The sequence below is a fragment of the Ammospiza nelsoni genome, chromosome 17 (assembly GCF_027579445.1).
Source record: "Ammospiza nelsoni isolate bAmmNel1 chromosome 17, bAmmNel1.pri, whole genome shotgun sequence".
Taxonomy (NCBI): Eukaryota; Metazoa; Chordata; class Aves; order Passeriformes; family Passerellidae; genus Ammospiza; species Ammospiza nelsoni.
The window spans coordinates 519,630-535,212 of record NC_080649.1 but is presented as its reverse complement, the minus strand read 5'-3'; the positions used below and the strand labels follow the sequence as shown (position 1 = coordinate 535,212).

The 15,583-nt window shown below is 50.3% G+C and overlaps 1 protein-coding gene across 3 annotated transcripts; it reads left to right on the top strand.

Annotated features, from left to right (window-relative positions):
- Positions 1-27: 27 nt before the first annotated feature.
- On the top strand, positions 28-14,821 carry COG7 (component of oligomeric golgi complex 7). 3 transcript variants are annotated; one of them, XM_059484225.1, is made up of 17 exons: positions 28-283; positions 894-1,042; positions 1,528-1,644; positions 1,794-1,962; positions 2,944-3,026; positions 3,774-3,896; positions 5,214-5,412; positions 7,396-7,523; positions 7,876-8,030; positions 9,204-9,320; positions 9,830-9,895; positions 10,573-10,759; positions 11,726-11,866; positions 12,573-12,656; positions 12,976-13,090; positions 14,098-14,241; positions 14,407-14,821. In XM_059484225.1, the coding sequence occupies exons 1-17, from the start codon at positions 118-120 to the stop codon at positions 14,571-14,573; spliced, it is 2,310 nt and encodes a 769-aa protein (XP_059340208.1). In that variant the 5' UTR covers positions 28-117; the 3' UTR covers positions 14,574-14,821. The 3 variants fall into 3 exon arrangements, with proteins under 3 accessions (XP_059340208.1, XP_059340209.1, XP_059340210.1); XM_059484226.1 differs by lacking the exon at positions 11,726-11,866; XM_059484227.1 differs by lacking the exon at positions 14,098-14,241.
- Positions 14,822-15,583: the final 762 nt, after the last annotated feature.

Sequence of the window (15,583 nt, the reverse complement as noted above, 5' to 3'; positions counted from 1 at the left end):
TTCCCAGCCCCGGGACCGCCCCGCATTTCCGGGTGCGCGGCGGGGCCGGGCCGCAGCCGCCGGGGCTGTCCCCCCGCTGTCCCCCCGGCTATCCCCGCTGTGCCCCGGTGCCCCGCCATGGACTTCTCGCGGTTCCTGTCGGACGAGTTCGAGGTGAAGGGCTGGGTGAACGCGGCGTTCCGCGCCGTGCAGCAGGAGGCCCCGGGCAAGGTGGACGCGCACGCCGCCACGCTGGTGATGAAGCTGCAGCTCTTCATCCAGGAGGTCAACAACGCCGTGGAAGGTGCGGGCACGGCTCGGCGGGCCCCGTTCGGCTCCTGCGCGTCCCCACCGCGGCATCCGCCCGGGGCACACGGGCAGAGCTGTGCCGGCCGCCCCAGCCCGCGGGGGCGAGCCCGGCCTGGCCGGACCGGGGATCCAAGCGCCCGTCTCGGCTCTCGCAGCTGCGCTCCAACACATCTGCGTTAAATGCTGGGAAGCGGCAGCTGCTGCCAGCGCTGCGTTAGGTGGGATAACAGATGGGATAACAGCGTAAATGTCTTCTCCAAAAGGGCTGCCCAGGGCAGTGTTGGAGTCCCTGGAAGGTTAAAAAGCCGTGTGCATGTGGCGCTTGGGGACATGAGTTAGCGGTGGCCTTGGCAGTGCAAGGAGAACGGGAGTGGACTATGGGGAACAGTCGGACTTGGTGGTCTCAGAGGGCTTTTTTAAACCTAAACGATCCCATGATAAAGTACATATTTAAAGATTCAGCTGAAGAGTTGTTGTTTGGTGCTTTGCTCTGTTTTTTAGCATTGGGTTTTTTCAAGTGCTAAAGATTAGATAAGGTTATTGAAAGCTTACCTGTTCCTGCAAGGGCTGCCACCCTCCTCACTGGCTGCCCTGTGTTCCTGCAGAAACAAGCCACCAGGCTCTCCAGAACATGCCCAGAGTCCTCCGGGAAGTGGAAGTCTTGAAACAGGAGGCAACGTTCCTGAAGGAGCAGATGATCCTCGTTAAAGAGGATATAAAGAAGTTTGAAGAAGACACAGCTCAGTCCATGCAGGTCAGTTCTTAGCGTTTATCTGCAGCTTGTGAAATTCTAAAAGTTACAGAGCTGTTCATGTGAAATAACCTTGTGAACTTAAGATAGGCAAAAGCACTTCTTTTAACATCAGTAGTGGAAAGGTGAGTGTGACACAGCTGTGCAGGCTCCATGTCCTGAGGAACAGCTGCTGAGGTGTTTGTTCAGAGCTGCTGGTTCCTGGCTGGGGGCTCTGGTTTCTGCCTGGGGTGCAGAGCATTTTCAGGCCAAGTGGATACTAAAAGAACAAGACCAGAATTCAAACTAACCTGTTATTTGACTTTGAAAGATGATTTTACGTCTCTCTAGCTCCTTCAAACCATTCCATCTTCTTGTAGTAATATAATCTTTTCCCACCTTTTTGTTTTTAAAATTTAAGCAGAAGATTACTCCCAAGCACCCGTGAGAGCAATTTTTTGTTTCAGGGTGTAACAAAACAAAATAACACGGGGTTGTTTTTTCCTCAGGTCCTGGTAGAGATTGACCGGGTGAAGTCCAGGATGCAGCTGGCTGCCGAGTCGCTTCAGGAAGCAGACAAATGGAGCACACTAAGTGCAGATATTGAGGAGACTCTCAAAACACAGGTAAACACTGAATTATTTGGTATTTGTGCCTGCAGCTTTTCAGGGAGCTGCGTTTAAAAGCCGGTTTTTGAGGCGGCTGTGAAACACGTCCCTGGTGCTGATGCTGTCTGAGGTTGCCCTGGCTAACGGGCTGCCTTTCCTGCTGGCAGGACGTGTCCCTGATCTCAGCCAAGCTGACGAGCATGCAGAGCAGCCTGGCCATGCTGGTGGACACGCCGGATTACTCAGAGAAGTGCGTGCACCTGGAGGCGCTGAAGAACCGCCTGGAGGCCATGGCCAGCCCCCAGATTGTTGCTGCTTTCAACTCCCAGTCTGTAGGTCGGTTGCTCCTGGTGGCATTTACTGTCAGCACTGAGTTTATGGTCTTTAAAACCTCTTTAAGACAGTTTGGGTGGAGAGTTGGTGTCCTGAATCCTCCTGGCACTGGCTCCTGAGCTTCTCCTGGTGGAGCAGATGCCCTGGAATGTTTTGGGCTCTGCAGCTGCCTGCAGGCCAGTGTGCTTTGATTTTCCTGTGGTTTGATGTACCAGTGGCACTGCAGGAAACAAGATGATTTTATGGGCCACGTGGATGTACTGCTCAAATAAGCAGAAGGGCCTTGGCTTTCTGTTAGCATGCTGTTATTCGTGTAATCAGGGAGCAAGTTTGTTCGGAAGTGTTCTGACTTCCTACTACTTTGTAAAAGCAGCTTTGCAAATTGTCCTTAGAAATTTGGTCTTTTTGGGCAGTTCTTTGTGCTGTTCTTTCCCTGTGCTGCTGTCAGTGCTTCTGAACAGTAGTTGTTCTGGTTGTTGACACTCATCTCTGTGCACCTCGAGCTCCTGCAGGGGTCTGGGGCTGTGGGGTACAAACCAGAGTTTTAAGGAACCTGTGTTTCTAAGCTGTGTGCAGGAGCAGCTGTGCCATGAGTCAGTCTGAGGCACAGGTGTCATTTTGAGGACAGGTGAAAGCAAAGATGAGGCCTTTGTCAGGTATGCTTTAGGTTTGTAAGTGCTGGCTTGTTTCTATAAGCTAATTATTTCCTTCTAGGAAATGCTCTGGCTTTAATACTGGATGTGTTAGCACTATGTGCTGGTTAGGAAGGTAAATTCATTCATTGTGTCTGCTGTCTGATCTTGTGTGAGGGTGGGTTTCAGGCAGTTCTGCTCCTGTTTGAGAAGATAAGCAAACGAAGATGAAGTTGTCTGTTTCTGTGTAGACCATTGTGCCTGCTCCCTAGAAGAGGAGTTCTTGCTCAGACTGATGTCTCACCCTCAGCTTTGAGGCTGATCCTGATGCCTGTTATTTTGTTTTGTTTAGATCAGGCAAAAATGTTTGTTAAAGTCTTCACTGAAATCGATCGGATGCCCCAGCTCCTGGCTTACTATTACAAGTGTCACAAGGTAAGTGTTTTGGTAACGCTTTAACGAGGAGGAATAGCGGTGAATTCTTGCTGGGCTCTGACTGCAGAGGGAGCTGCTGCCCCACGGATCTCAGCTGTGCTGTGCTGGGGGATGGCACCTGTTCTCTCTCTGTTTCCTTCTGTGCCTTCTCTTGCTGGCTCTGAGCAGCCTTGCTTACTCCCCGTGTTGCAGGGGTAATTCTCCACTCGGGCCCTGTCCCTTCGTGCAGCAGACACAGGCTGTGTGTGTTCTGCTTGATTTCTCTGTGCCTCATGGTTTTACTTAGCTTTGCTCTGGATGTGGCCATGTCAGCAGTAACTTTATTACTGCAACTTGCCAGCTGCTGACTTCTGTAAACTCTTTTCAGGTAAGATTAAAAGTTGGAATTCCAGACAGTTCTGTAGCCATAACCTGAGCTTCAGATTTCTCACATGACTCTGACTTTTGAGGATTAAGTTCAAGACTGGGGCTTGCCAACTATTTCAACTATTATGTGGGAGTATCAGTTGCAATCTCATTTTATGAGTAAAATACCAATGTTAATTAAATCTTTGAATCACTAAGAAGCTGAAAGTCTTTTCCTTCTGTGGTGCTGAATTATATGTTATGCTGAAAAGGGAGAGGGGCGCGAGGGGGAGCCTCATGTTTTGGCAGAAGTGCTGTGCATGGGGAGTGCTGGGTTTGGCATGGCAAAAGCAGGACCTGTGGCCTGTCAGTTTTCCTATCAGATGTTCTGTTCCCCATCAGGTGCAGCTGGTGGCCGTGTGGCAGGAGCTTTGCCAGAGTGACCTGAGCTTGGATCGCCAGCTGACCGAGCTGTACGACACCCTGCTGGGCACCTGGCACAGCCAGCTCCAGTGGGCAGCACAGGTGCAGTGCCAGGCTCTGCTGCTGGGAGGGGACAGGGCAGGGCACCCTCTGCATCCTCACGCAGCCTTGGGGAGCTCCTGGCTGCTCACCCTCAGTTACACTCTGGGCACACCTGCTGCGGGCTGGGGTTTGCAGCCCTCTGACTGCTCCTGGTCCAGCCCTTGCAGGCAGGATTGGAGCTCTGCTGTTCCACCAGCAGCAAGGTTGCCGTGTTATTGACATTAAAGCTGCTCTATCACTTTCATCTGTATCTTAAGTTAAAACTAATTTGATGGTGTTGTAAATGTGTTCTGTTGCAAGACATTTGAAATGCCTGAATTGCTTTATCACTTGGCCTGGAGGAAGCCCTCAAGGTCACGCTGGACTGATGCATGTTGCTCTGTGTAAGATATCTGGGGGCTTCTGCTGTCACCCCTTGGAGTCTGTGTGCTTGTTTTCCCTGCCAAGAATAATGTAGGATCAAAAAAAGTTTTTGTCCTTTGGTGAAACGGAGAAGTAAGTTCATATTGATGAAGAGTTTTTCATCCATGAAGGGTAAGAGATTCTTATCTTCGTGTGACAAAGCCAGTGTCAGTGCAAGGCCTGCGCTGCAGAGGAGCTCAGTGTTTCCTTGAAATGTATTTTTTCTGCCTAATGATTCGATGTGACTTACAGGTCAGATGTCAGGTTACATTTTAGCAGATATTCTTTGAACTGGGTATTGTGAGAAATGGCACGTGGGGCATGGCTCCTGTCACTCAATCTCCTGTGTTGCTTCTGCTTTCTGAAAAACTCTGGGACCTTTCTGATGGTAAACCCAGCTTTCAAAGCAAATGAGCAGAATAGCTGATGAAAAAGTCACAGTGGAGGCTGTAAAAAGTTTTATGCTAGTGGAGTGGCTGATTCTCAGCTGATTACAGACTTTCTAGCCTTTCCACTACTGACTTCTGCCTATCTGACCAGTAATTTGGCTGATAGAGTCCTATTTCTTCATATTTTACTGATTCATGTTGTTTCCCAACACACCTGTGTAAACTTGAGCGCTCTGTTTCAAATGCCCTCTTTTGCCAGGTGTTTTTAGAACCACTCTAGTGCCTGTGTTCTGAATTCAGTTTTTGACCTGTGCTTGTTTTCTAGTTTCTTGGTGGCTGTACTCCATGTACTGCCCTGGACTTGCAGTCAGGCTGTCTGTGTGTAGGTCAGCGTGGCTCTTGCAGCCTGAGCTGACACCTCTGGGTTCCTCACCCCCTGTGGGGTGTTCCAGGTGTGGAAGCTGCTCTCTCTGCTGTGTGTCCTCTCAGGTGATGTGCTTTGCCAGTAGCTGTTCTGCTGCCACAGGTTTTCAAGAACCCGCATGAAGTGGTGACGGTGCTGTTGATTCAGACCCTGGGAGCCCTGGTGCCTTCCATCCCCGTGTGTCTCAGCACTGCCATGGAGAGGACGGGCCAGGACACCAAGCTGGCCCAGCTGCTGGAGCTCCACGATGCCACCGTCCACTTTGCCAAGGGGCTGGAGGTCGCCATGCTGCCAAACCTCAGTAAGGCTCTGCCTCTGCGTTCTGCCATTCTGTGCTGTCCCTTTGTGAAGTCCCATTGTGGGATTTTGTTTAGTTTCAGGTGGAGGGGGGGATTATCTCTTCTGAGCGGTGCCCAGTTCCACGGCACTTGCGCCTTTGTGGCTGTGTGTGTGTATCTTACACCTGAGCTGTTGACACAACACTGAGTTTCCTGAGGCTGCCCTGTCCTGAGCTGGCTCTGCAGGGTAAATAGCATTTAGCACTTCTCCTTTTACACGATTTACTGTTCTGTCTCCCAGACAAGGAAATGTCTCCAGGGAGGCAGCGAGACCCATTGTGAGAGATGACAAAGCAGAAAAGTTGAGGAGTTTCCTGGAGTTATCACATCTCACTAAACAAGAGAAAGCCTGCTTGAAGGCTGCATCCATTGGATGCTTGTATTTGTTTTTGTAGTTTTTCTGTTGCTGCTGGCTTAGGGTTTAATCAGGTGACAATGCCCAGTGTTTTTTCCCAGCAGCATCTTCAGTGTGTGTTTCCAAATCTGCCCTGTGGTTTCCCCTCCCTGGGACATTTGTCTTTTTGGTCATGATTGCTGAGTGATGCCTGCAAACCACACTGCAGTGAGGTGCTGTTTGCACAAGCTTACACCTGACTGGAGCTGTTGGCTATTTATAGACCCTTATGAATTTGGTGGGGCTGCTTCAAAGGCTGGCTGTGGGAAAATCCAAAATTAAGGCTAATGGAGCATTTCTGATGCTGTGCTTCCTGTGTTTGGTTCCTCATAACATTGTCTTGAGCTGTTTAAACCCAGATTCTTTCTTGATCCTGTAAATTATGATTGCTGGGCAATGTCAGGGAGTGTGACTGTGTCTGTTGTCAGGCTGGTTGCATACACATCAGTCATTTTCTTATTTAATTTGTGGTTCATTGTAGAAATTAGTAAAAAGGACTTGGAAAAATAATGCCAGATTGTAGAAGATGATGGAATAGGAAGACTACTGTTGAACTGTTGTCTGAGTGTGTTTAAAAAAACACCCAAGGCCTCTATTTCTATCTCTTTTAGTGTGGGGTAAGACATTTGAGAAAATAAATATCTCAAGAATGGAAAGGCCAGGTGACTCAGCTGAGGAGACTCAAACCAGTTCCTGCGTGTGTGTGTGAGGGGAGGGCTCAGCTGTGATTCACAGGATAATTCAGTTTGGAAGGGACCTTGGGAGATGATCTGGTCCAGTCTCCTGCTCCAGGCAGGACCTGCTGTGAGGTCAGGCTGTGCTTGGGGTGCTGTTGAGTCTGGTCTCCAAAGTGTCCCAGCGCAGAGGCAGTGCTGGCTTTGGGCAGCCTGCTCCATTGCTTTCCTGTCCTCAGGGTGTGACAGCCTTTTCTGATAGCCAGGATTCAAAGCAAATTAGGTCTGCTGCAGGTTGGAGTTTGGCAGAGCTGTGTGAGAACAGCTGGTGTCCAGTTCTGATTTGGGCAATAATCATTCAGCCCTGCTTTGTGTTTGGGCTGGCAGCTCCCTGCTCAGGCACGGCACTGAGAGGCTGAGTCTGTGCTTCTCGTTCAGCTCTGGGTGATGAACACTGGCACAGTAGTGCTGAATGAATTGAATTAGTGTCAATTATTTCAAGTGTGAACTAGGCTTTCTGATAAATGAGGATTGCCCCTGTTTGACGCCGTGGGAGTAATGTGTTTCACTTCTCAGATGGTTTCAATTCTTCTGCTGTAGGTTGGAATGTTTGATAGATTTTTGTCACCCAGGCTGTTTTGGGTCAGTGAGTGCTAATTTTCTGGAGACACTTGTTGAGGTAGAACATCTTGATTTTAGGAAGCAGGTAGAGATAATAATCTTGTTTCTAAAAAATAAAAAACCCAATCTGTGTAGTTGAGATTGAAGCTGTTGGGCAGCATTCCAAACCTGTGCAGGCAGCATGCTTTAGCAGCTTGAAATGAGGCTTTTAGTAACATATTCATCTCTTTGTAGACTAAACATGTGATTCTTTGTAGAGGAGCAGAACCTGGTGAAAGTGATGGAGCTCGTGGAAGTGGTGTATGCTCCCTACAAGCCTTATCAGCTCGAGTATGGAGACCTGGAAGAAGAGAATCTCCTCATCCAGATCAGCGCAGTGCCCTTGGTAATGTACCAGTCTTTGCTCAGCTGTGCTGGGAGAGGCTGAAGCTTCCCCTAAACACTGGGGTCTTTGTCACAGTGACTGCTCTCTTTGCCCCTCTCCCTTTTGGCTATATTTCCTTTCATGTGCAGAAGATTCTGCTGTTGGCAGAGCTGTTTTTCCCTGGGGAGCTCAGGGTTTGGCAGCCTGGCTGTTGTTGCAGTCCATGGGCAGGAGGGTGGGAGCAGCAGCGTGGCTCTGCCTCTGGAGTTTCACAGGAAGGGAGGGTACCAGAGAGCACTGTGTTACACAAGGTGTGTTTCTCTTGCCTGGAAGGAGAGGCAGGCTCAGCGTTGTTGTTCCTGTTGTTGTCTAGGAGCACTGGGAGGTGATTGATTGTGTGCAGGAGCTGAACCACTCGGTCAGCAAGCTGTTCGCGCTGGCGGCCGGGGCCATCGACAGCTGCGTCAAGCTCACGGACGGCCTGGGCGTGTGTGGGCTGCTCAAGGCCCTCAAGGCCCTCTTCTCCAAGTAAGCTGCCTTTAGCTACTGCTCCATTCATCCAAGGCCTTGCTAGTTTATGGAAAATGCCTGAGAGCAGAAAGTGTCTCTGACTGTGCCATGAGTCATCAATATCCCCCTTGCTGCTTCATTCCAGCACGGGCTGTTTTCTAGAGGAAAAATGGAAGATTTTTATGGCTAAATCAAAGGCTTGCCAGCTGTTTCCGATTCTGGTTGGGGAGCGTTTTCATTTTTAATAAATACTTTTGAAGGAGAAAACGTTTCCCAAAACAAAATAAGGCAAATTAGGCTGATGAAAGTAGATCTCAGTGGGGAAATAAGTCTGGAGGTTGAACTTGATCATCTTGGAGGTCTTCTCCTACCCTACTGATTGTGTGAATACACAGTTACTGGGACAAGTGACCTCACATTCAGGATCTGCCTGTATGTCTGAGATACCCCAGAGTGAGATTCACTCTTAGTTCTTGTCTTAAAGTATCACTTTCCTATTCCGATACTGATTTACTCCTTATTCCTTCACGGTGCTGAAAGAGCTGCTCACAACGTATGAATCAGGTATTGCTGCCCTTTGGGAAGGGGAAAGAGGAAAGCACAAGTCTCTGATCTCACCTTCTTTATAGGCAATTAGAGAGCAATGTACCTGCCTCCAGCTTATGGGCATTATTAAAAAGAAAATGGGGGTGGGTGGAAAACAAAATGTTCTTCTCTTTATCCGTGTTCTCATCTGGGGAGTAGCTGAGAAAACAAATTCATGAGATTGTTGTCACCATGTTCCTGGAGTAAGAGCCAAGTGATGTTGGAATAGCAGGAGCTGTATTAAGTTTTCCTGGTCTTTCCTAGGAGATGGCCAATGTAGTGGTAACTAAAATATCTTAGTCCTTCCTTCTCATGGGCAGGGAGAGCTCCTGGTAATCCACAGGCAACAGACTGAGGCAGCCACACTGCATCTTTTGTGCTCCTTGTCTTCTGGTCTGGGCTGGAGTGGGCTGTGGCTGATCAGTCCTTCACATCCACCTGTTTGGAGTGGAGCCAGAGTGTCTCTTCTGCAGTCCTTTTAGTGTTTCTGGTTCTTTCTGGGCCTTGCAGAGGACTGACTGGACAGATCACAGGACATGCCTTCGTGCTGCTCTCCAGCCTGTTCTCTTATGCTGGTGCTTCTCTCTGCTCCTTTTCTCTCTGCAGGTACACATCTGACTTCACAAACACACTGCAGTCCATACGAAAGAAATGTAAACTGGATGATGTCCTGGCAGATGCCCCGTTCCAGGAGGACTGGACTGCCTTCCAAAACTCTGTCCGGTACAGGCTTTGGGTTTGTTTGTCTGGCTCTGAGCTGATTTTTGTATCAAAGCTGAAAGGGAACCACTCGGGGTCAGTTTACACAAGTTCTCAGTGCAGAACACGGGGCTGAGCTCGCTGTGCTGCTGCGGGCACCAGTGTCACTCCTGGGTTTCAGGTTGCTCCTGGCACGGGCAGGGCTGTGGGGCTCCCCACCCTGCCTGGAGCAAGGCTGATCTCATGTCACTTGTAATGTTAGCAGCTCTTAGGATTTTTCCCAGTGACACTGAGCTGGCCTTCCCACAATGACAAGAAGTAGCATATGGATGAGGCCATTGGGCAAAAAAAAATCAGTGTTATCAAATGGATGCAGAGTTAGCCACCAATTGACTCTTGACTGATGTGTGGGCTGTGGTTTGGTTATGGCTTTTCATAATTACTTGACATGGGTCTGAGATGGGTTCTCTGAGGGGGGTCTGGCAGATCTGGCCTCAGATCTCACAGTGTGTTTTTGTCTTGTTCTTTCCCAGGATAATTTCCATTTGTGGTGAACTCCTTCATCAGTGTGGAGACTTTGAGCAGCAGCTGGCCAACAGGTGGGCACTGGTGACCTTAATTCAGAGCTGCCAATGTAGGAACCAAGTTGAAAGAAAACAAACTCCAAGGTGTTTTGGTTGCATAGACCATGGAGGGAAAGGCACCACTGATTCCCCTTCCCCATGCTTTGACATGTCAGAGATGGGGCATAGACTGTTGTGCCCAGCCGTGCTCCTGAGGCAGTCCCAAGAATCCTTTTCCAGTGGGCTGCCAGATGGGGTCAGGGAGGAATTTTCCACCAGATCAAATTGGCAGGATCCTTGTGACATGGGGCGTGAATCACGTGCTGAGATGTGTGGGTGTGCCTTACCTGCTGGGTTCCCTGTAACCCGAGCAGGGTAGGCACAGGCAGCACGTGGATCTTGCTACTCCCTGTTGTAAGCAGTGCAGTGCCCTGGCTGTGGTTCCTTCAAGTGCTCGGTGTGACTGGAGAAGAGCCCAGCCTGCAGTGCTCAGTGGGGCCCCTCTGCCCTCCCAGAGCACAAACCCCCCTGTTCTCCCAGCACTTCTCAGCTGGTGAGCTGCACAGAGGATGAGAGGGCTGGCTGCAGGGCTCTGTCAGTGAATGCTCTCCCTTGAGGTCACTCGAGGGTGGTGCTGGTCCCTGGGCCAGCATGAGGACGGGACTGCTGAGTCCAGAGGATTCTGCTGGTGACTTTTGTGTACTTGTTTTCAGGATTTTGTCAACTGCTGGGAAGTATCTCTCAGACTCCTACAGCCCTTGCAGTTTCTCTGGCTTGCAGGACACCAGTTCTGCAGAAAGGAAGAGCTCCATAAAAAATCCCTGGCAGGAATACAATTATCTCTCGAAGGATAATCCATCTGAGTATGCCAGCCTTCTGGAAACACTTTACACTCTGAAGGTAGCCCTGGTGCCTGGAGATTGCCTCTATTACAGTGTGCTCTTGGGCCCATAGTGGGTAGATGACACCTGGATTCCCCCTCCATTCTAGTGACTTTTCATGCTGGGCTGCAGCCTTTCCTTGGGCTGTGTTCTGCAGAGACACTGATACACAGAGAGATGAAATGTCCAAACCCAGGGAGTCTGGACTCATTCCATCTCCCCAGATCCTGGCTCTGTTTTGTGAACAAGCCCTTATCAGCTCAGGTGAGGGAGATTTTGTCACACTGAGCATTGGGAAGGTTGTGTTGGAGCCATCTCAAATTCTGGAGCCCACACACCACATTCTGAGGCTTTCTCTGCCACTTAGGCTCTGCTGCCCTGTCCAGTCTGAAACAGAATTCTGCAGTATCATTCATGCATGGATCTGTGAGCAGGGTAGAATGGCTTTAGTTATCTTCTCATGGATCTAAGTTATGTTTGCCACCATTGGTCACATGCAGTAGTGAATTCAAGGTTATGAGTTTTATTTCCTCAAAATGTTTTGATTTCTTCTGCACTTGGTTTCCCTGCAATTTTTGTGGTTCCACCTTCAGTGTCATGTGTCTGACTTCAAAGCTTGACTGAACTGTCCAGTTCTACGGGTCCTCTTCAGGTAGAACTTAATTCCATGCAGGGTATCAGTTGTGTCCTTTGAGTAAAAGGCAGTTTTGCCACCTTCTCTGCAAGTTTCTCAGTGTCCAGCATGTGCCAGAGCCTGGGGAGGCTGGAATGTGGTGCTGATTGCTTGTCCTGCAGTTCAGGGAGCAGTGGCGGTTTCCGTCCTGAATAACTGCTTGGAATAGGGTCATTCCAAAAGAAAGGGGCTGTGCCATCACAGAGAAAGCTCTGCTGCGCAGGCATGGCCTGCTAAAAGCCCTGTGTGTCAGCACAGCCCCTGTGTGGCACGGCAGGCTGCTGTGTGTGACAGTTTCTCTGTGTGTGGCAGGAGAAGGGCACCAGTAACCTGGCGCTGCTGTCGCCGTCGCGGGCGGCGCTGGCGCGCCTGAACCAGCTGTCGCACCAGCTGGCCTTCGACTCGGTGTTCCTGCGCATCAAACAGCAGCTGCTGCTGCTGCCCAGCATGGAGGTGGGCACGGGCTGGGCCAGCAGGGGGGATTGCATGGGGGTCCCTTGGGTCAGTGGGGCTGGGGGGAATCCCTTGGGTCAGGGATCCCTTGGATCAGCATTGGTGGGGATCCCTTGGGTCAGTGTTTGTGGGGATCCCTTGGGTCAGTGTTTGTGGGGATCCCTTGGGTCAGCATTGGCGGGGATCCCTTGGGTCAGTGTTTGTGGGGATCCCTTGGGTCAGTGTTTGTGGGGATCCCTTGGGTCAGTGTTTGTGGGGATCCCTTGGGTCAGTGTTTGTGGGGATCCCTTGGGTCAGTGTTTGTGGGGATCCCTTGGGTCAGTGTTTGCGGGGATCCCTTGGGTCAGTGTTGCTTAGCTGTCTCCTGCTCAGAACGGTTCTCCCCAGTGCTGCAGGCAGTGGAACATTTTTCCTTCCCTCACCCACAGCCTTTGCAGCACAGGTGTTTGAAGGCTCCGCTGTTTGTTTGAGGTGTTGCTTTTCTGACCCATGTGAGCATGTTTCCCACAGGGAGCTGGGCAGAAAAAGAGTGGGTGTTTTGGGCCTGAGGGATAATGTGGTGAAGTTTTTCCCACCACCTGTGTTCTGCTCCCTAGAATGCCTTGGGTAGTCACAGTTCATGTTGTTGGGTCACCCCTTTCTAAAATGCTGACAGGCTTCGTGCTCTGGGAGGTCATTGATTCATCCTGCCCTTTCTGCCTTACAGGGCTGGAGTTCTGGTGGCCTTGGTGAGACCCTGACAGATGACCTGCCAAACTTCAGCCTGACCCCTCTGGAATACATCAGCAATGTAAGAGAACTCAGCTGTCTTTCTGCTCTAGAAAACAAATGGCTGGGAACACTCCAGAGAGCAAAGATTTGCTTGGAGTAGCAGTTCTCTGTACAGGTCTTTCTTACCATGAGTGTTTCAGTGGCTGCTTCTCTGACCTTGTGAAAAACTGTTTCTTGTACCAAGTGTAATGATGCACGAGAGCCAATTTGTAGGTGAGTGAGTGGCTGTCAGGCTCAGCTCTCTGCTTTCAGGTGTATTTACTGCAGCTGACCTTTTCTGTGTAAAGGACTTGCCTTGCATTTGTTCAGTGACTCAGCTTTTGGTGTTTTTATTCTAGATTGGGCAATACATTATGTCTCTTCCTCTGCACCTTGAGCCATTTGTCACTCAAGAGGATTCTGCTTTGGAACTGGCATTGCATGCTGGAAAGCTGCCATATCCCCCAGAGCAAGGTATGGTGAGACCAAAGGCTTGGGTGTCTGGGGAAAGCTTTCCCATCCTGGCATCAGGCGGGTGGGATGTGATACAGTGACAAAACCATTGGACACCCTTTCACACTGTTTCTTCCAAGAGTCCTTTGGTAAAACCCAGGAAGAGCCTCTAAATCATGAGTAAAACTTGTTTTTGTTTCATTCAAACTGGAAGCTTTGGCTTGGTCTGTGTGAGTTTGTTCATTAAAATGGAGGTTTGGGGTCTGAAGAGTTCTGTTGGGTTTTGGCTCCTGTTCCTGCTCCAGGGGACTGGCCCTGCCTGCTGTGTCACTAATCCTGCTGCAGGTAACAGCAGTGGCCACCTAATGCCTTTCCCTGCAGGTTGGCAGTGTACCTGGTGTGCTGGATTTAGTCTCTTTATGGTGTTATTATTTCCACAGACAGTAAAGAAGGCATAGAGCTTGGTATTTACAGTCTTCTTGGAACCTTCCGCAAATACACTCTTTAGTTCAGGCTTTTGCATTACTATTATGTCACCTTGAAGCATTTCCATGTTGTAATGCCTCGATAATTTTCAAAACGCTAATGGAACACAGACTGCCTTCAGGGCTGGAAAAAACCTCTTGAGAATCCTTGTCACTGCCATGTTTGCAAACTGCTCCTGGAAGAGGATCCTGTAGGAGTGCCAGGCAGTGCCCTGTCCCAGCTGGTCACCCATCAGCCCTTTGGAAGTGCCTTACCTGGAGGGTAACCCAGGGAGTGTTTTGGGTCTGGAGCTCATGCCAGTGGTGTACAGCACAGGGGGAGTACATGACTGCTTAGATTAGTTCAGAACCAGCTGATAAACTGACTACCTGGATGTCCTGTGGAAGGAGCAGTTCCGATGTTATGAACAGTTATTAATTAGCTGTTCAGATGTTATTAACCAGTCGTTAATTAGCTGTTGAGATGTTATTAACCAGCCAGGATAACATGCTGTAGCAGCCCAGGGCGGCTCAGCAGTGCTGGTAACAGGACTGTGTGTGCAGGGGAGGAGCTGCCCGAGCTGGACAACGTGGCTGACTACTGGCTGGGCTCCATCGCCAGGGCCACCATGCAGACCTACTGCGAGGCCATCCTGCAGATCCCACAGCTCACACCTCACTCCACCAAGCAGCTGGCCACGGACATTGGTGAGCTCCTGGGCACAGCTCTCGTCACCATGCAGGGCTCCTGCCTGGGTGGTGCTTGAGGGTGGGAGCTCTCCGTGACAGGATTCCCTCTGTCACCAACAAGGATAGCTTTCATTTCACAGCGTCTGTTGCAGGTTTAATACTAATTTTTCCTTAATTTTGCAGATTATCTCATAAACGTGATGGATGCCCTGGGCCTGCAGCCCTCACGGGCGCTGCAGAACATTGTGACCCTGCTGAAGGCCAAGCCAGAGGAGTTTCGCCAGGCTGCCAAGAGCCTGCCCCGCCGGATGGCCGCTGGCATCGCAGCCATGAGGGGCCTGGAGGCTTAGCTGTGCCCTCCCTGTGCTGCCATTGCAGCCATGAGGGGCCTGGAGTGCCACCTGTGCCCTCGCTGCCTCTGGCATCACTGCCAGGAGGGGCCTGGAGGCTTAGCTGTGCCCTCGCTGCCTCTGGCCCCTGCTCAAGGACTCATCTCCTCACATTGGTTTTCATTTCTGCAAGGACAGTGAAGAGATCTGTGGGGACTAGGGGAATTTATTTCAGACTAACTTTTAATAAATGTCTTTGTCTAGGAAAAGCTTGTTCCATTCTTCCATCTTTAGAAATAAGGAAAGATGTCCTGCGGCCACATTTCCCAAAACCTCTGGATGACCCTGGGTAGGTTGAGGAGTGCTGGAAATGTTCTGCCAGGTGCTGTAGAGTTCGTGCTTTGTGGCAGCTTTTTCAGAGAATTTAATCTACTGTATCTGAGGTGATGGGGTAGATGCAGCACAGAGGGAACTGCCTCTAGGCAGCGGCCACTGCTCACGGCTGTCATAAATGCAGGGTCAGGAAGGGTCTCTTCATATGACAGTTGAGGCTTGATAAAACTCTGCCCTGAGAAGAAAACCAGCTTTGTAGGTTGTTCCTGGTGCAATTTTACTATTCATCTGAAAGCCATGAAGTTTATAAGGAATTCAAGGGAAGTGGTGCTTCCTTGTAGAATTTATTACCATTTGTTTTACAGATTTTTGTGAAGCAGCTGGTCTAGCCTTGGTGTGCTTTCCTGGGAGACAGCGGGGCAGAGTACAGGGCCTGGGCTGGCAGCTGAGTCTCGAGCACCTGCACTGCTGCTGCAGCTGCAATCCCCTTTGCTCAGCTGGGCTCGGGCTGCTCTGGGTCCAGCTGGGGAGAGCCGGGCTGGGACGGAGCTGGAGCCAGGCACTGGGGCCACTGCCCACTTTTATGAGATGTCAGACACCTCCAGGAGCCAGCTGTGACTGGAACGGTGAGCTGTCCCTGTCCTGCAGAGAACACTCTGTTCCCTTCACCTTGCTGTAGGGAGGGTGAAGCTCACCAG